Raw genomic sequence first — 21,477 nt, 5'->3', positions numbered from 1 at the left:
GGGAGAACGAGAGGGAGGGGAGGATAGAGTGGAGGAGGGTGAGGGCTACACAAACTGAAGTATTTCAAATCTTAGAAATCATGAGAGAAGTTTGATTGCATGCCAAGTTTCTCATTCTCTCCACTCTAATGTGGCATTTGTCAAGAAGACCAGCTGAAGCAAACCATGTGAAGCACGTTCCCCAGTGAACTGGGTAGCTCTGTGTGTGTGTGTGTTTCTTAATGTGTGTGTGTGTGTGTGTGTGTGTGTGTGAGAGCCAGAGGGAGAGAGAGAGAGAGCAGACTCTTGGCTTTTCAACACTGTTAATGAAAGAGACAAGAGGGGAAAAAATCATTTTCAATATCCTCTCATTGCATGCTGGGTTTCCTAGCTTGTATTGTGTATGTGCCTGCGTGTGCTTGTGTGTGTGTGTGTGTGTGTGTGTGTGTGTGTGTGTGTGTGTGTGTGTGTGTGTGTGTGTGTGTGTGTGTGTGTCTGAGAGAGAGAGAGAGAGAAATTTTCATATTTGCCTTTTTCAGATATAGAGCTGAATGCTTGATGTATAAGGAGCGGTGTGGGTCTGCTCTATCACCCCACACCAGATTGAGTTTCCACCATACTATACAGTATTCACACACACACACAGACACAGACACAGATGGCCTCCAGAGGAGCTAGTCATTAAATGAGTCTAGGGTCACGGGGTGTAGGTGCACAATAGAGAAATTATGTGCTTGGACATTTTGAATAGCTAGTCATTGAGATGTTTCCATAGTCTGAATGGGATAATACTACATGCCACAACATCACAGTGGCTTACTGAACCTGATCCTCCTGTAGACAGTGGGAATGTAGCTGATATTATCTCTGTTTACATTTTAGTGATGGAAAATGATGATAGAGCAAAGAAAAGGTAGCGGCAGCTTTGAGGGTGACGCATAAAGAGATGCCGAGTTGACAAAGTGGAAATTTTTAGAAGCAGAGAAGGGGCGAGTTGACGATTTGAGAGATGGAGGGAAAATCATGCAGACATTTAGTAGAAAGACTCTGCAAGACAGTAGAAGGAGGAAAAGAGAGAAGCTGTAGCAGAGGGTTAGGGAGGAAATAGTAAATGATGGAGGAAAAAAAAGGATGATAGATTAAGGGAGTGATTGATGGAGGGGATGATTGATGGTGGGAGGGAGGAAGGGAATGATGGAGGGAGTGGTGGAAGAAAGAACAGGAAAAAGATGGAGTAGAGCTGTGAAGGGTGGGAGGGAGCAGGGTCTGGTTAGCAGAGAAGGGTTAGAGAAAGAGAGGTGGGATGAATACAAAGACAGAAAAGTGGGTGAGATTAGAATGACTGAACACAACATACCATGCGTCAGCAAACACCTGCACCGAATCAGATGATAAATAACATTGTCATCCACATGTTTCATCCACATTTTGGTTTGCTCATAAGAAAAATAAATATCCAGGTATTGCAAAATGATTCTCATGCCAGACTGAGTTGGAAAAGTTTGTGTGTTCATAAAAGAGAAGATGTACAAAAATGGGCAAATGGGCAAAGATTTTTGAGTAAATGATGATGTTAGGTACCTGCTTTCACTTAATCTTCCTGTGTTTTGTTTTACACTTCCACTCAGACAAAGACAAAGAAAAATATTCCTGTTAGAGTGTTTGCTTACAGTAACTAACAGAAAAAATGTGTTTCAGTTTTTTTGTTTTACCAGAAATTTGAACAGTTGCTTAAATTTTGTGTAATATTTCGATATAAACAAACCTCTAGTGTCATATTTTAAGTTCCCTGTACTTCTACTGTCACAAAATATCTACTACACACAGTATATCTAATGCTCACTCCTTTTCTCATGCCATTAACTCAGCACCTCCGCGTGAAGGGAGATGAACTATTCTACACTGTGGAAATGTAATAAACCCAAACCTGTAACCCCGAAATTCAATTCTGTCCATGAAGTGTATTCATGTATTCCGTTTGTTGGCTAGTTATAGTAACCCGTGGCATAATAAAGCTTAAGAGCAGTAGCGACGTTATGACTTTCAAATCCCCGACGTAGACATCCTGTCTGCACAGTGCCATCGCCATGGTTACGCTGACTAAATACACAGAGAGACCAGCTGTACTGGCAAGGTCATGTCCCTGCTCACTGATCTCTCCGAGGGGCCTGGACACACACACATACTGTATGTATGCCATGTGCACTCACACGCACACAAGGAAACACATTTACCAGCCCCTGCCCCCTCCCCAGGACAATAATCTCATTGTAGACATCATCATCATCAAATACATTTTAATGATAAGTATGATTGAATGTTCAACAAATCAGGCTTTGTTGATTAGAACTCAGTACAGTAGCATAATGTACATATATTCAATGCTTCAAGATCTAACAGTCATCAAGTGCATTTTGATGTACAGATACACATATGTTCAATCTGGCTTTTTTGAATTTATAGAACTACTCACTCAAAGGCTCAGTGGATCACCTCTTCCCGTAATGGGTCCCCACAGTGCAGGATCTCCAGGAAATGTCATTGTGGAGGTGCAGAGGCTGCTTGACCCATTGCTAATTCCCTCAATGGTCACACTTGCTGCAGGGCTGTTGTTGCAAGCTGCTGCTGGGGACTTCTCGCTGTCCAGGCTGCTCGCTGTCACAATGGGTGAGCCATCGCTAGCTCCCTTGTATGCGCTACTGGTGTCCAGGCTGTTCCAACTGCTAGTGAAGAAATGTCATCACCAGCTGAGTTGTCCTTGTTGCTGGTAGCTGCCGTAGTAGAGCAGTTGTTAACAGTAACAGAAGTGAAGAAATTACCTATTTTCAGTATATATCTTAAATTCTCTGCCTTTCTGATGTCTTAAACCTTTTTTAATTTTTGTTTGGCGCTCTCACATAGGGCAGCTAAGTGAGAGCCAGGCTCCAGGCTTCTCCGTTTTTTAATTGTTTGAATGCAGGCTGAGGCTACCCGCGTCAACGTCAAATTTACGTTGATTTGGCATCACCTTTGACCTTTCTAACTTTGCATGTTGATGCAGGATGACCAATGAGAGAGGGTCCATCAGCTCGCAGTTGCACGGTCGCACTGTGTGAGTAGGCTACAGCGGCACCAGCAGACAGAAAAATGAGATCTAACCAGATATTCTGTTTGTGCCCTGGGACCTCTAGAGGTCTTGGGCCCCTCAGCAATTGTCCTGTTGCCCTTAAAGTTAATCCAGCCCTGATACTTACACCAAGAAAGTATATGTACACATTGATATATTTGTTTTATATATTTACATACACAAAAATGCATGCAAATACACGTATATATGTAGTGTACACAATGCAAACACAACCCACGTAGTTTTGAAATCGCATTCACATCGATGCCCACCTGCAAAAGCTCACATTCAGTCCACCAACAGTGCACAGCAGCACATAAACAGTCAGAGCCTTTTGTATGCAAGGACTTAAAGTAGCTGCATACGTGTATGCAGATTCACACACCCACATACACACAAGTGTGGTGTTACAGTGCAATTGTTTTGATAGGTGATGATGAAACATAGAAGGTGGCTGCAGTGTGTGAATGGGATTCTCTGTACTGCTGTGATGAGGAGGGGCTGACCACACATCACCTTCCTCTCTTTCTGGGCAAGTTTGCATGTGCGTCGCCTCGTGGGAACTTGGGGCCATTCATCATGTCTGTCTGTGCTCCTGTGCCCTCTGACATGCGTGTTTACCTTCGACATGTGTGTCGGCTGTCGGGCCTGTAGGTGTGTTATTATGTCAGGGCCTAGGCATGCTCCACCCTACTCCTCCACCTCCTCCTCCTTTGAGATTTTGTCAATGGAGGGCTTCATCACATGGAAATCCCTGCTTCTAAGTCCTTGTTCAGTACAGTAAGGTAATGACAGACTTCTACCTGGGTCCCATACAGTAAGCTTTAAAATATTTTAAACTTATTTTTCAGGCTGAAATCCCAAATGATCCCAAATTCACATCGAGGATCATTGATTACAGGTTTAAACAAGGGGCTACTAGGGGTATTACAGCAATAAGCACGATAATTGACGAAGGTGTAACCCAGACTTTTCAAAAATTAAATATTTTATTTTGAGATTTTGAGACCAGATACAAGAACAGTTTTGGTGAATTGCTTTCAGTGCTGTATCAAGGTTTGGTGATGAACCAAGGAATTTCTACAGGGTATTTTTAGAGATAAATGAGAAACAGAGCTTAAGATGGAAATATCTAAAGATGTCTGGTACAATGGTACGACATATAACCACTAGCTCCAGGCCAGAATTCTGTTGGGAGAATATAAAAGTGGATCCTCATGACAATCATACCGAAGACTGTGCGGAGAGAATGAGGATCACACTCGTGTATTCTGGGAATCCAAGAAAATGGGCAATTATGGGTAGTGTTGAATGTGATTTTAGGTAATGAAATACCCAAGACATGTGTTGTGCTATATTTAGGCGATTACAGAAGAAAATATAAAACATGAGGAATGATATCTTGTTAAATTTCCATTCATGGCAACAAAGATGGCAATCACTAGGAAAGGGTGCTAAGTGGACCCCCCTACCATAGGTCACTGGACTTTTTTAAGATACATGGTGATATGAAAAAGGCTCACACATGTTCTGACAATTCAACAATTGGGGTTTCATGAAAAATGGACCACTAAAACCTCGGTATAAAACATTAGAAGAATTGTATTGGTATATTGTTTACCTCGTTGACACTACTTTTGGTGTTCCTTCTTTGTCAACAAAATTTAAAGCTAAAAAAGTTAAAAAAAAAAAAAAAAAAGATGATGATGTATAGGACATATTAATGTTCATGTATACACTGAAGCAAAATTACCACTTAAAGTAGAGAGAGAGTAATAGTCCTGAGATACACCTGAGAAGTTTGCTTCTCTGTGCTGTTCAGCTAATGGAACTGGGGGTTAAGGGCCTTAAAGCTTCTGGCCCATTTTTCTCGGGCCATGTTATTCTCTTGGACTGTACTCTGTAACCCTTGTGATTTGAGTTCATTTTCTCAGGGTTTGGCTGTTCTATCAGCAGTTACAGCTATTTTTTATCACTACGTATTAATATTTTATTGGTACTTACATCCACAATTGTATTTAGGGAATTGTGCCACACCAGAAGTATGAAGTTTCATGTCCTCTATTTCAAATCAAGTTTTGTAAAACTGGCACACCCTCTGTTTTCCTACAGTACGGTAACAGCTGGATTGCTGTCATAGTGAAGAGGATTTGTGAACACTGGGCATTGTTTCCTTAAGAAGTGACTGGTAGGTTAGAGTCCTGTGAAGTCGATGTTGAGCTGACAGATGCATTGACGATCAGAAAACATCAGTCAAAAAAGGGGGGATAGCTCATTCATGGGAGTGTGTTTGGTTAAACTGATAGACAGAGATGGAAGAGTCTTTCCAGAGGCTGAAAGAACTTCTCTTGAAACTGACATAGTGAAGATGGGGTGAATGTGACACTCAAAAACAAAAAAAGAATGCAGTGATTGACAACCAGAGAAGAAGATAGGGAGGCCACGTCAATGGGAAGATGTTGCATGTGGAAACCGCATTCACCGTCATACTGACTCACACTTTGCCCCAGCAGAGTAAAACCATTCTTTCATCGTCTCTCCTCACTTTTACTTCATTACTCCTGCACCGCTGAACTCTTTAACTTCCTCTGAGTATTAAATGCTCTCCCTCCCTCTCCCCTTTTTTGTCTGTCTTTCTCTTGTTCTCTCGTTCTATCTCTGGACGGGTGGAAGAAGGCCTGGAATTTATCACACATACCTAATAATTACTATCACAGGAAATGGTCCTGAGGAAGTAGGTGCACTAGCCCTGCTAATTAGTGTCAGTCGCAAACACACATACACGTGCACATAACTGAATGCCCACACACACATACACACACACACACACACACACACACAAAGCTAATTAGTGTCATTTGACTTGTGTAGAAGTCTCGGGAAAGCTCAATCTGATTGGCTTTAGGGAGACTAACACCCCCAAGTTTTCCCAGTTGTATAAATCTCAAGACTAATTGATTGGAAGTCCTGTGTGTATGTGTGTGTGTGTGTGTGTGTGTGTGTGAGCATTTAAGTGTGTGCATGAGTGGGCAATATATTAGGTGGGCCCTGCAGGCATAAAGAGGCAGCCCAGGACACAGCACCCAGAGGTGACCAGTGACGGCCTCCTAAATGGCAGTCTTGCCCTCAGGGTCATCAAAGGAATGAGGAGAAGGAAGTTAGGAGGTGCTCTAAATGCAGATAGATAGATATGGTCATGGCACTGAAGCAAAATTTAATTTTAAATTTGATTTATACAGATAGATGGACAGATATGCGGATAGATAGATGCACAGACAGATAGACAGCAGCAGAGATGGAGCACAAGGGATTAACTGCAAAGAGCAGTGGTTTCTTTTAGGAAGAAAGAGGGATGGGTTGCTCTAAATGCAGCTGCATGTAATATGTTTTTTGATGTGCTGTGTTGTAAAACAGCCGTTAAAACCGTAGCTTAGTGAAATGCCCTCATGGTTTACCATTACGGGCACATGAAATGCTGGTATACCCACACAAGTGAATCAGTGGAGCTTACTGGTATATATTCACACACTGTAAACACCTTTAAGCCTCTGTGGTTTGCGCACACAACTGAGCTCCCACTCCTGTTTCTGTCCTCTGTGGCTTCTCTAGCTATGTCTGTCTGTCTGTCTTTATCTGGCTATGTGCATCTTTGACTTTGTGTCTGTGTCTTACTCTCCCTTCATTTCTCACAATTTTACATCAGGTAAAATCAGCTTTATTGGCAGAAAATTGAGGAGTCTCCCTCCTTTTCTGCAGTTTTACCTCTACGCATTCTCACAGTTTTCATCAGTAAGGGCAGATTCTCTGACTATTTGTTGGTTTGACCGGAATCTTATTTGCCCCACACGTCTCTCAGCCTCACTTAGATGATTCCCAGGAGGTTTTAATAGAGAACAATAGTAGAACGGACCACTTCCCAGCACTGGGCTGTTCCAACACTGCACACCAGTCAGCATTCACCACAGCAGCCCCTGGCACTTCTGGATTGTGTGTGTGTGTCTGATCTGGTTAATTCAGGGATGTAGACCCAAATAGTAATTATCATTATGTACTTCTCGGCAGCGGCAGGAAACAGCCCAAGCAAGTTTGGATGTACGTGTGCATCCTTGCTGATGATGCTTTTGAATGTGTTTGTGCGCACAGAACAACATGTGCATACACGAATTTGTCTTTCTATGTGCGTGTGTGCGTGCGTGCATGCTTGTGTGCACATAAGAGCAATGATGTGAAGAGCATGAGAGCTATTAGCAGTGAAAGATAAGCAGATTGTGCCAGTGGCTATGTGATGATTTTTCCTGCTCTTGTTCATTTGGTCTCTGGTAAATGGAGACATACTGGAAACATGACTGTTCTCTTGGGGCCGGTGGGTATCCAAGTTTAGGGCTGGAAAAGAGAGGAGAGAAGAAGAAATGAGAGGAGAGGGGGAGAGAAAAGGAAATTGAGGGAGAAGAGTGGAAAGAGAATAAAAATGAAATCAGAAGAGAAAGTAGGGGTCAATGGATTTAAGCTCACTACCAGGATTTGAAATCTTTTAAAAACAAAACTGTATTTGTCTTTATTTGTTTGTGGAGATAAAAAAAAATGACCACTCACAAGCATCACAGACACTGTTAACTTTCACAACTCTGCAATAAAATCTTTGTCTCATTTTTATGATATCAGAGTTGACGTCCAAGAAAAAGTGAAGCAAAACCCACGGAAAAGAGAAGGAAAGAGAAAAAAAAAACACAAAATGCTAAAAACCCAAAGTTTATTTGAAGCAAGCGTCACATCTATACAAAATGGCAACCGCGGTTTAATCTGTGTAGTCCTTCATTTTTAAAGCTAGCATCAATAACACAGAGGAGGCCTTCATGTGGGTGGACAGACTGGGTAGGGACAGGACTGGTCACCACTAAACAAACAACATAAGAATCCTGCAGAGACAGGAATGGCTAGAGGGAGTGTGAGCAAAGACAATGGCATGACTTTCAGGCTGTAGATGAAACAGAAAATAGACAGTGTGTGCATGCGTGATTGAGAATGTGGGCATTCATGAATGTATTGATATGAGGGTTATGCGTGTTTATGTCTGGAGTAATTTAAGTCAAGATCAGAGAACTGTGGAATATGTTTTGTCATTTTAGCGTACAATATTCAAAGCCTGAACGGGACAGTATGTGTATACCCTGGCATTAACTGAAACCTCAGTTTTTAATATATATACATTTCTTACATTATTATTCTGTAGGGATGAGGCGGACTGTCGCAGAGGTTGTGGTGGTGCGTCTCTTTTCATTCCCGTCTGTGTTTGTGCTTGAACTGAAGTGTCCATTGATGTATTTTGCATCAAAACCTTTTTCTCACAGTCATAACTTAAAATGAAAATAAAAATGCACCTTATAACTTCAGATCTTTCCTCATAATTATTAGATGTAAATTCAGTATCAATGATAATGCAGACATTTCACTTGCTATACAAATTAAAGACACGAAACGGAAATTAATAGAGGTCACAAAAGCTCCTCTTTTATCTCATTCATATACAGATATTTGCTGTGTTCAGTTCCTTTGAACATGCATGCAAAAAGACCCAAACAATTTTAAATTATGCAAAACTTTGTAAAGAAAATCAGAAATTTCTTCTTTAAGACATTATACCTGTTAGAAAATAACTGCTGAAAACATGTGAAAAGACTGAATTGTGTAGTACTGAGTTGAGTGTTTTGCTCCGAGCTCCACAGTAATTTTAACGTAACGATGATTGATGATGGTTTACTTGTTAACTAGTCATTAAAGTTACATTTTTACTGAAGTAAGTCCATATTTACCCACAAAATATGTGCTGAATTAAACATAGGCTCCTAACGTTACTTTATTTTTAAAATATCATCCATGTTGCTTGCCTTACACCTACAAAGCCTATTTTAAATTTTGTATTTTTATTCAGGAGTTTGTTATGAGCATTGTTAACTCAGAGGCTGTTCTTTTGGGCCGTGCTGTCAGTGCTTTCAGTGGACATGCCCCTAGCATTTCAGAGCAGAGAATACTGCTTGTTTTTCCACAATTTTGAAACCTCATTTTATATACTTGGCGATTTTTTTAATCATTCATATTTGGCTGGGTGGTTAATTTCACATTTTTCTGTGGTGAGACAAACACAGAACATATATTTATTATTTCTTTACACAGACTTTAAAGTTACAGTGAACTGTAAACTTCTCTGGCAAATAACAATACATGGTGTGCCTAGCTAAGGCCTTGAGCCAGGAAATAAAGGGATTGAAAACCTTGCAAAGGGTTAATTTTACACGGATTAAGCAGGTGCACTTAAATGTGTGTGTCTTAAATATACATACAGTCGTCACACATGATATCACTTCAATGTGGAATCAAAAAAGAAATATTAAAAGTAAAACCCCTCCCTTTTCCTCTATCTCTTACTCTCTCCATCTGTCACACACGCACACACACACTCACACACTCACAGTAACGTGCACTGACATATCTGACATGTCTCTCGTCCATTCCAGCCACAGGTCTCCGAGTTCAGCATTCACTGAAATCAAATGTGTGTGTTTGGCCTTGGGTTACACACTCGATTGAATTAGAGAAACGGTGCACACACACACACACACACACACATACACACACACACACCCATACACACACGCACGCACACACACACACACACAGCCTCACAGGGACACAGATCTCTATTAAGTTAAAAAAGAGAGTTGAGTGTCTTCTTCCATCGCGAGGGCTTTTATGTGATAAGATCGGCTCGGGGTGCTCTCCTATGCAGGATTCCTTAGCACATCAAACAACAGTAAACCACATCACAGAGGCAGGAAGAGCTCAGCTCCATTAGCCAGCCCATAAAGAACATGTGTGTGTGTAACAGGAGAGCTAAGCTAGCCACTACAAAAGGTTTACACACATAAGACAAACATACCGAGGTATGCAGCCCCCTGACATACTCACAAATTGAAGTGCAGTTTGGTGCAAGTGCACATACACCAACATATGCTCATTGACTGTGTCATAGATCTTGTAGTATGCACACATACACACATATATATACCTGCATATTCACAAAATCGCATCTATACACACACACATATATAGAAGGTTCTGACTTCATCAGTATCTTCTGACTCCATTCTACATTTCATTCATTCCAACTGTGTCTTAAGTTTAAAGTAATACTCTGGCTGACTCACAGCCCAGACTGGAATAATGGCCTGGTAACATAGTGACATGAAAAAGCAAGAATTCAGGAATCTGTTCGCTGTCCAGATGGCAATCATTAGCTTTATTAGTACACAACTGGTACAGACATACCCCCAACACACAGACACACACACACACACAAACACCCTGCCCCAAACTCTCTCTCTACAACTGCAATACGGCTCCATTTCTCAATCCTGTCCTTCACTTTTTTTCAAAGACTGACATCTCTCTTATAAGGTGTTTAGTGACAGCAGGGCCTAAGAGACATCCTAATGCATCTAGAGTGAGTCAGAAAAACAAAGAGAGAGGAAGAGAGGGGTTTGGTGGGGTAGAGGGAGAAAGAGGTTGACCCAGATTGAGTTTACCAGTTTTTCTTCCATTGATTTAAAACAGATCTTCACTGGGTCTGCTGTCCAAGCCACAGGCAGTGAGATATCACCCTCTACTCAGACTCCAGAGGATCTGATTCAGACTAGATGTCCATCAGTTACTGTGTCTGCCCTTGCTCTGCCATGAGAAGATGTCTTAATCATCTACTGTGCAGGAGAAAACATCTGCATTTTATGTTTCAACCTGCGTCAAACAATAGGACAGTCAGGAGTGTATCGTCATAATGTGGACAGAGACAAATTTCTCCTATTGACAGTATGAAATGGAGACATAGGGCCCACCCGGCTCTCTGCTAAACCATCCTAATGTGTATTAATCCAGGGGATTACACTGCCTGCTTGTATTTCAGCATTCCCGTGCCAGTCAGCGATGTTCTACCCACTGAGGTTAACATGTAATGCTGAAGATGACATACGCACAAACAGTGTTACTGCCGCCGATGCCACACTGGATACCAGTGGAGACCTAGCACGCAAATGGTGGCATAGTCCTTGAAATGTGCGGTAGAAAAGGAGACTGGTGGATGGCGAGGGGGAAACAGAGGGTGTTTAGAGAGGAGTTATGCACTATGGCAGGCCCTAATTGCTTGCGGCTCCTGTTGTGTGTTTGGCTTTGTTTGAGCATGTCCAATATAACCAGTCACAGGGGAGCCTCCGCCAGAGCAAACACACACACAAACACAGTGCTGAACCATAGAGAAGGCTTTTATGGTGTTGAAGACTTCAGTAACATGACACCTAAGGCAAACACTGAGTAATAAAGCAATTGCGGCACATTGTTTAGATCCTCCTTCTGGCATGGTTTGTTTGTCAGACTCAAAGTGTCTCAGTTTCCTGACATCAATGTCCTGACATGTCACTTTGGAAGCTCAGTGCACGATAAACACACATGCATGTGCATGCACACATTGGCAAAGGCAGCACATGTGCAAGATAAACACACTCATGCACACACACACACACACGCACGCACAGAGAAGCACATGCCCACATGTATCTGCACGCACGTCGCACTGCAGACATTTTGACATGTCAGTCACAGTGTGCTTCGTGCCAGTGTTTCCCCAACCTCTAAGCAGCTTCCTGGTATGTCTTGCTGCATGACTGCAGATAAAAGAGCAATAAACATTTCTTTTTCTTGCTCGCTAACTTGTGTTCCTCACATGCTCCTCACCACCTTTTAAAGTTGCTGTTCTGTGACACGGACAGATTTTCATGTCAAAATGTTTGTACATGTGTCTGTATCCTTCGCAGCAGAGTCTATTTTGGATCTTCTATAGCTCCGAGGTGGTCTGCAGCCCAGAGAAACTTTTCTTTTCTATCTCAGTCCCTTGTCTGCGTGACTTTCTTTCTGCACTCTTTCAATATGCCTCCTTCAAAAGCCCAGGAAACATGAAAACACAGCTTCATTCTCTCTGTTGTCTCTAACAGTGGCAGGAGACCTAAAAATTCTGAAAGGGACAGTGTATTCACAATATTTACAACACACTCGCACACATGCAAACAAATCTGCACATCTGTACAGACACAGCAGGGGCCAGAGCAGGCCCAGGACTGCCATGGTCTCAGTCTATTCAGATTCAGTCTTACATATTGTAGTGCTCAGAGGAAATGGGAAGACATTCTGTGTGTAGATCAATCCTGTGATGTTACTCTATGATAGATCAGTCAATGAACATTAAAGGCACATTGAGAAGCACCTGTAGCCCATATATATATATGTAGAATTTTCTTTTTGTCTTAATTAATAACCTCATAGAACACTGCAGGAAGTCATTTGGTCAACTGCAAAATTACATCATAGTGTCTAAATTGTATTCTGTAATAGAGAGCAGAATACAATTTATTGTTAACCAGAGCTGGAAATTTGTCCACAGCTCCACCTCCAGTCCAACTAAATTCCCATATAGTCATCCCTTTGTGCAAATGTATTGTTTATATTTTGTAATCAATAAATATATATATACTTACTTAGTATATATATTTACTGTACTTATATGTACTTTTGATATATCAGAAATGCCCCTTTTGCTCTCAGCTGCTGCAGGGATGTTTGATTGACAGTAACTGAGAGGCTGAGGGATCAAGAGTCAAAGTAAACAAACAAGCGCTGCATCCTACAAGGCATGAGCTCACAGTGTATTGCTGGCAGTGTTGTTGAAGAGAAAGACCCACACCAGCATCTAAATGGACCAAAGTGACATTTACAGGATACGTTTACATGCTGTTTAATGTGCTCCAGCTGACCAGCTAATTAGCTATGGTACCTAACCTACAGACTGATGTTAGCAGTGCACTTTTCCCTGGTTGAGTGTTTGTTCGGTCGCTCGTTCAACAAGCTAAGGTGCAGGACAAGACATGTGTTAATGTTTGTAAGTTAGATAAGAAGGGGACTCAAACAGGAAAGCTAATCTGGTTTGTTGTTCAAGGTCTGTGGCTCTTGTGTTGTAAAGCAGGCTGCTGCCTGACTTTCAGTGTGAGCATCTGCCAGTGATAGAACAGCACTGTTACTACTTTAAGCGAATATGGTTTAAATTAAGCAATTTGATTGGCTGTATGGAAAAAAAAGTTTTATATCTATGTAGAAGGACTTATGCAAAGATAGGAGGCGCCATCATGAAACCCAAAAATATAAAATGTAAATTTCTCCCTTTGAGTTTTTTTTATTATTTTTTTTTTCAAAGCAGAACACAGGGCATGTGGTTTACAGAACAGATGTGCATGCTGTAGCAGAAAAAAAAACATGCAATTTAATTTAAGTTGGACTTTAAAGACCAAGCAACAGAAAGACTGACAGACTTCTTTTTCTAGTAGCTATGTTCTTGCAGAATTCAAGATATTTCACAAATAGCCCTAATATCAGTACTATAGTTAAATCAAATTATGAGGATAATTGTTTTGTAGATCATTTGGAGGTAATTGATTATGGGGTTCAACCTGTGACCCATGCCAGAACCTTCTCATTCACATGTGGGGTATACCCGATAAAGATGGAATGTCATAGCTGAATGGCATTTAGAAAGAGGTCAATAATAGTGCTGTTACCCCCCCAGATGTCTGCACTGTGTGTTTTTTGTTTGTGTGTGTGTATGTGTGAGACAGTACAAGAGGGAGCATACATGAGGAACTCATTTAGTTAATGATCCCACTCTCACCCAGAACTCTTCAACGTTAGTTGAGCGCGTCCCCGTCTTTACATCAAACAACACATCGTAATACTCTAAACTGCCGGATCACAGCATGCACGCACACACGCTCCCACACAATCAGATTGAAGCAGATGCACCGAGCCTTGTCACTCTTCTGCATATACACACAAACACAGAAACATCATTTGAATTTATGTTTACATTTCACATTTATGTAACACTCGAAGCAGCCTGACTATCATTTAGTGCAACATTATAACAAACGTTTGTCCTACTGAAAGTCCGAGGATCATATTCAGATTATAAAAGAAAGTTCTTTTAAGAGTCCAGAGCCAGAAAAAGGAATAAAGACTTCTTCACTTTCTGTCACACACACACACACACACACACGCACACACACACTTACACTGCTGTATGTAACCATAGCCAGCAAAAGGACTGAGTGGAAGCCATTGTTAAAATAACTGTGATGTAATCTACCAAGGGAGCTGGCTTGGCTGTGTATGTGTGTGTTATCTATCTGGAAATCAGTGGGTCTGTCAGCAGCATCTGACTGCACACTACCACTGGTCTCTTTATTAAAAACCAGACGTATGCTGGAATCCATGCACAGGTGTGTGGGAGCACCAGCTGAGCAATTCTCACAGTTCAATACAGTCTGTGTTTATGTGTGTATGTTGTCTGTGGATCTGTTTATATTTTATGCGTGTTTGTGGGGAAACGGAGCAGACGGCAGACAAAACATAACAAAGACAAAAGGAAACTGGACTGGAAAGGTCAAAGAGGGAGTGTACTCTTTACTGCAGTGATTACAAGGCACACACTTTTGCTGTTTCATGCTTGCATGCACGTGTATGCTGCGCTTCCACCATCCATTTTCATATGCTCGTAAAATTTATAAACAGGCACACACTCAATCTTCAACAAACAAAAAGTGTCCCTGTGGCATGACTCCAAGTTTCTTCAGTGTGTCTTCTTCACACAAAACTTATTCCCAACAACTGTACTTTATAAGTAGGGGTATGTCTCTATCGGGAATTCACACCAACTTACAAACAAGCGAATGCAATGACAAAATAGACTCAATGTACCAGAGGCATGATCTGTCTACACTAGCTTCAACGTACAAATTACCCAGATTATAGAGCGGTGTAGGTGTATACAGTATGTCTGTCTATGTGTTTTTGCGAGAGAATGTGTATGTGAGTGTGTGCATGTGTGTGATGACTACCTGTGTGTCCTGAGTGTGGCAGGTACAACGCACTGTGTGTCTTTTAATGCCGGGACCCATGACTGCAAGTTTATGTGTGGGTCTGTGTGAGTGTGTGCGTGAACGTACTGAGATATGTGTGTACTTCCAAGTGTGTATTCCTGTGTGTATTGACAGGGAAATAATAGTGAGGTTTTTTTTATCAGAAGGCCAGGTAGTAATCATGTTACTCTTTGATCCCATGATCCTCACTGATCTGTCTAAATATACACCAGACCTGTCCAAACCTGGCTACAGTTCCTCTAATCAGCACCCTCACCTAGCCCTCTGTGTGTGTGTGTGTGTGTGTGTGTGTGTGTGTGTATGTGTGGACCAGGTATTTCTCATGTTGTGGGGATGTAAATCTGTTTACACAGTCATGTTTTGGGGACTCGCCTTCCTTATAAGGAAAAAAAAAGCAGGTCTCCTTAATGTAAATCATTCATTTTAGGGTGAAGACTTGGTTTAACGTTAAGGTTAGGTTTGGGTTATGTTAAGGTTAGGGTTAGGGTTAGGGGTTAGGCAAGTAGTGGTTATGGTTAAGGTTAGAATAAGTCTCCAGGAAATAAATGTAAGTCAATGTAATGTCCTCTGAAGTGATGGAAACATGACTGTGTGTGTGTGTGTGTGTGTGCATGTGTGTGTTTTGGGTGTGCATGAGAGACTTTCTGTCTCTTTCTCAGTGTCTGCATCTTTCATAATTTCTTGCTTTGAATGTATTTTTCTCCCTCCACACTTTAAAGCACTTTAAAGCCATGCTAATGAAGTCTTATAAGTTAATATGTGGTCAGAGCGTGTTTGCGTTGCAGACTGTAAAGAGAGCATGTGGTTCCTGCCACTTCGACACAAAGCAGAGCAGTTTGAGCTTTTTTGTTTTACTTACATTTTACCATCCTTCATTAAAAGCAAACTGTTAACCAAGGTTGGTTGGAATCAGAGGATTGCTAATTATTAGCAGATGTGTGTGTGTGCTCAATCTACTGTATGTGGTCATTTATGTGCATGCAGCTTTGCACATGCCTGTAAGTACTACTTAAATCTCTCCTCCCTGTACGGCTTTATACTTTGGCTCCATTACAGTTTAGCTGCAAATTAAATATTGTTCTGCATTACTTTTCTACATTTTTGACATATACAGTTGCAAATATGATCAAATCAGCGAATGATCATGATGATGCATTCTCATGTCAATCTACCCAACAGATGTGTAAAATTAGCTCCACCTAAACCAGACAAAATGAAAATGTTGCCTGCAAAGTAATGCATCAGTAAAGATAAAACAATTACAATAAGAATATAATAATAACACATATAACATATAATCATGAGGCCATTCTGTGTAATGAGTAGTTTTACGTTAAGTTTTACTTATGTACAGTACATTTTGATGATCATACTTCTCTACTTTTACTTGCAGTGTAATTTATTATTTTTACATTGTGGTTTGCACAAAGTTCTCTCACACCAGACAGAAGTCTTATAGACACGATATATTTTGCAGTAAAAAAAACATGTTTTTCTACTATATAACAACGTTTTAAACCTATTTTTTACTTTCTAAAAACCTCTCTCACAACGTTTCGTTATGGGTTTCATTCTGTGAAAGGAACAGAGCTCTCTGCTGGAAAGACGGGCACAACACATTGTGGGTATTGTAGTTCTCTGGCTGTGCTGCTTTTATAAAAGTTGAGCTCATGCGGCTGTGATTGGCTGATGGAGTGTGGGGTGAATGTTAGTGTGACCTTGCGTGTCCTTTACACACTGACGGGAAATCGACTAGTCCAAGCTCCAAGGAAAGCTATAATAAAGAGTAATACAGGCCAAAAGCGCGTACACACATCTCCTCTCTCACGCGCGCATACGTGCACACTCTGCTTGCACAGAGTAAAGTCCTAGCTGTGCTGTAGTAACCACATTAATTGGGTTGTGTAATTGTCTGGCAAAGCATTGTGGGAAACAACCCATACAGATCTGTCCCTTTACCTCAAACCACTTTTTAAACATGGACTCCCATCGTCATGACAGTGCTATCCAGGAAACTGCTGAACATGTGTGTATATGTTTGTCTGAGTGTGTGTGTGTGTGTGTGTGTGTGTTATTCTGTGATCGCCTGTGTGTGTGTGTGTGTGTGTCTCTATGGCTCCTTTAAGGGAAGTGAGTGTGGTGGCCTCCCATTCCACCGCATGTCGGCTGTGGTTCAGCTGTGGTCCACCGCCAGGCCCTACATTTGGAACACAGAGAAAATACACCAGGGGTACTCGCTCCCACTGTTTTCTGGACCCGTCTTTCATCGGTTTGTGTGTGTGTGTATTTTGGGTACACGTTTGTATGTGTGTGTGTGTGCATGTGTTATAGTGCTGCACTATGTTGTACTCTTTGCCCCTGATATTTTAAGGCTTTTTGGCCCCACGTCATGAGTGTGCGCTGTATTTCCAGGCTGCAGTTAGATGACCGGAGTGAGAGAACCCGTACAGAGGACAGGAAAGGCAGGAGGAATGGGGAGAGAGGAAAGCAAGGCGGGTAATTGAAGGGTTCAGGGTAATACTTAGGCCAAGGATGGCTGTTTCAACGTGTTTGCATAACCTCCTTGAACTTAATATTTAGCCCCACTCTGGAGTGAGTATAGGGCTCGACAGAGCCAAATAGAGAATGATAGAGGGAGAGAGCAAGCGAATGATAGAGAGGTCCAAGTCCAAGGCGGAGGTGATGCCATTCTCTTGTCCGATGAGTGGCTCCTCTCTTTGATTAGCGAAAGAAAGGGAGGAGAGAAGGAATGATGGAATGAGGATGGAGAGAGAGAAGTACAGCAGATTGTGGTGGCCTTCCTGTTGGAGAGCCTGTGATGGACTATTTGACAGAAGGTTATTTTAACACAATGGAACACACAAGACAATACAGTGGACCTCCATTTTAAATGACGCAACACAGAAGGTGTCCTCCTGGTATTTTCAGTTTACATTACTGACAGTTTAGAGTAGAGGCTTTACTGTAGCTCCTCTCACTCCGGTACAGAAAGACAGAAATGTACTGTACGAGTCAAAGGTTTGGACACACTTTCTTATTCAAGGGAATGGGAAGGTGTGTACAAACTTTTGACTGGTACTATGCATCATGTTTGGCAGTTTGGCTTTTAACAATCTTACAGTGATCTTACTCAAAGAAAGCTTGCTTTAGTTATATGTATTACAATGAGAGAGAGAGAACCAGAAAAGATGACACAGAATCCTCACTTTTAAGTGTTACAAGTGCTGAAACAAAAATGAGAAGAAATAAACAATTCTGGCAACTGATTACTTAAACAATAATCACTAGTCCCAGCTTTTTAAGTGTGAAGATCTGCTGCTTTTCTCTGGTTGACCTCACTTTAAAAGAAATGTGTTTGGGTTTAGGATTGTGTGTTGGAAATCATTACTGACAATTTTCTTAATTTTGGACATTTTATAGACTAAATTAGTTACAAAAAACATTAAAGCAATAGAAGGTGAATGTGACAGCTCTAAATTCTTGAATCGGCCATCTTATTTTCTCTCACATGGTATGACCTCAACAAAACCCTCTCCTTTGTCACATATTGTATAGTTTCATCGTTTGATGTTAAAACAGTAGGGAGGAGGGGGTTGTGGGACAGTGCTCTGGTTGGATCAGAGACAGACGAAGGGGACATAACTCATCAGTGTTTATACTGAGGCCTTAGTGCTCCGTCTTAACACGCTGCATATGTGTGTATGTTTCTCTCTCTCCCTGTACGTGTGTGCGTGTGTATGTGTGTGTGTGTGTGTGTGTGTATTCTTACAGTAGTGTGACTGGAGCAGTGTTACTCATTTTGTGACCCTCACCTCTCTCTCAGATGACAGGGAGCTTTAAACAACCCAGCTGCTGTATATATGTGTGTGTATGTATGTGTGTGTGTGTGTGTGTCTGTACTTGTGTCTGACTGCGAGGCAGGGGAGCACTACTCGTGTGTGGTACAGCACAGCCCCCTGTTTTGTTCTTGTGCCTTGGGGAGACACTGTCAGTCAGCTGAGCGACGATAAAGACAGAAAACAAACCTCCCCTTTAAAGAGAATTGTAAAACCCTGCTCAGCCATCGGGATGGTCCCTGGAGGTTTAGGGTCAGAGCTCACCTTATTGGTCGAGGCTGCGTAGGCGGGCTTTGTGCCAGACACCTCTGGTGAATGGCAGTGGCTTTGACTGATCTGATATGGATTGTTTTTTTCCCAATTTGATGTGAAAGGCCGAGGTTACAGAGGAAAAAGCACACCCACACACACATTCAAGCAAACATGGGCAGACATGTACCCAAGGTCATCCATATGAGAAAAAGCTGTTGGTGACATCACAATCATCACTGACATCCCACTTAACCTTGTTTATTTATCTACGCTGTTTTTACAACAACAGCAGTCTATCTGACCCCTTGGTGATCCATAGAAAGAGATGCAATGAAGCTGTAAGTGAGAGAGGACTCAGCTTAGTTTAGCATAAAGACTGGAGGCAGCGGGATACAGCCAGTCTGGCTCTGTCCAAAGTGAAAAATACACCTACCGACACCTCTTAAACTTATGAATTATCACATCCAAATCCTCATATGAACAGAAGACATCAAACTGTCAATCTGTGATTTTAGGTGGAGTTAAAACAACAGTTTCTCCAGAGTAGTTCTAACATCTCTGGTTTAGTGCGCTCTAGTGTTGAGTACAGATTTTGGTCTCGGTACAGACACAATGGTACCAAACCTGGCAAACTCATTGCAACAATAAAACGGAGGGATGCACAAGCACAGTCACTGCCCTAGACTGTTGCTTGCCAAGAAATAGTTCCAGCTTGTAACTTCCCCAAAAATCCCAAATGCGCTTTTTTTAAAAAAAAAAAAAAAAAAAAAAAACCTTTCTGGTTAAAAAAACAAGATATATTGCATTAATTATTCATCTTTAGAGATGTTGGCTGGGATATCTTTAAACTTTGCCAGGCTAGCTGTTCCCCCTGCTATGCTAAGCTAGGCTAATCATCCAGCTCTGCACTTCACACACAGACATGAGATTGATATTGATCTTTTAATCCCAGTCTCTTGGAGACATATTTTCCAAAATGTTGAACAATTGCATCAAAACAAATGAGTTTTAAATGGCATCCTTATGTCTTTTAATAGTGTCAATGCATTGAGAAGTCAGTTTGGAGAGAAACTTAGAATGCTCTCTTCATTTCATTTGTCTGCATGCACACAGTGTCACACACACACACACATAGCCACCTGGTCTCGCTCTCTGTCTGGGTCTCTCTATCTCTATCTCCCCCCTCTCTCTTGCTGGAATGCAGCGGTGGCCGTCTGGTCCTGCTCATCTCTGGGAGCAGTCAGCCATCTCTCCTCGTCCCTGCTCCCACTCTAAACATTTGGCTAGTTTTGGCAGATTTGTTGATTTTTGTCCCCTCGTATTTTCCCTCTTGTTGCTGTAAAACTGATACATACTCTTGCAATTAGACCACCACCCCCCTCCCACCGGTCAGAGTACTAGTGTGGGAGTGGGGGGTGAGCAGAGTAAGTGGGTTGTATATTTTATTAGTGAAGTGAAAACACACACAACCTGGCCCAATTCTGGGAGAACCATCTGCTGTCTTGGATTTTTCTTGGGAAGCACAGCTCAAGGTTAGCATGTAAAGTCTAGCATTCTTGCTTAAATCTCAGGATTAGCATGTAATGTCTAATATAACCGCTCAGGAGAAATATTGGAGTTGACATGAATTTCCAAACAAGACAGGCATGCATGTATTATTTGTGGTGTGTGTGGCTAAATCCTATCTTTTAGATTAAGATAAATATAGGCTTTAATCCAGGCAAACACACTGAAGGAAGTGGGTAATAGGTGGATCTGGCATGTGGCTGCAGGTTAGCTGCTACGGGTTAGCATGGAGCTAATCCTACCAGAGGTAGCCAGAACTTGGACCTCATAAAAATACATTTAACCCACATTTAGAGTTGAAACACAGATTTAGCATCTCAACTGGCTTTGCAGTAAGCTTACCAAATGAAGCCAGAGCGTGTGTTTTATGTTGGAAATAGACATTTTCCCTACCTCCTCAGTTGTAAATAACACAGTGTTCCATGGCCATAAATAACAGTGTCACTCAACCATGCCCCATTCTCATGTCCTCTGCTTGCTCTCACCACAGGCCTCCAGTCCTTCGTAGCCAGGGGCCCCCGGCCCTGTGCCGCACCTTCACACACTCACAATCAAGGAACAGCCATAAAATGCCCGTGGAATGTTTCTGCAGAGCCGGACAGTTAAGTGGTGGAAAAGGCATGATCACAAACTAGAAGAACTTATAATGGATGTCCTGGGAACTGATATTAGTAGGCTCCCCATGTTCTTGCTAACAAAATACATCACACAT

The 21,477-nt window shown here is 41.7% G+C and overlaps 1 protein-coding gene across 15 annotated transcripts in view; it reads left to right on the top strand.

Moving 5' to 3' along the window:
* LOC121895562 (ERC protein 2-like) overlaps window positions 1-21,477 on the top strand; it is a 156,541-nt gene that overhangs the window by 85,027 nt on the left and 50,037 nt on the right. The window contains exon 17 of one of the 15 annotated variants that reach the window (XM_042408841.1): window positions 21,256-21,367. The exons of the other annotated variants lie outside the window; for them this stretch is intronic. Coding sequence (XP_042264775.1) covers window positions 21,256-21,367 — 112 coding nt within the window. The remainder of the gene's footprint in view (window positions 1-21,255; window positions 21,368-21,477) is intronic. 15 annotated transcript variants of the gene reach the window in all.

This window comes from Thunnus maccoyii, chromosome 4, assembly GCF_910596095.1.
Source record: "Thunnus maccoyii chromosome 4, fThuMac1.1, whole genome shotgun sequence".
In the NCBI taxonomy this organism is placed as follows: domain Eukaryota; kingdom Metazoa; phylum Chordata; class Actinopteri; order Scombriformes; family Scombridae; genus Thunnus; species Thunnus maccoyii.
The sequence above is the reverse complement of the archived record's forward strand: the minus strand, read 5'-3'. Positions and strand labels throughout refer to the sequence as shown.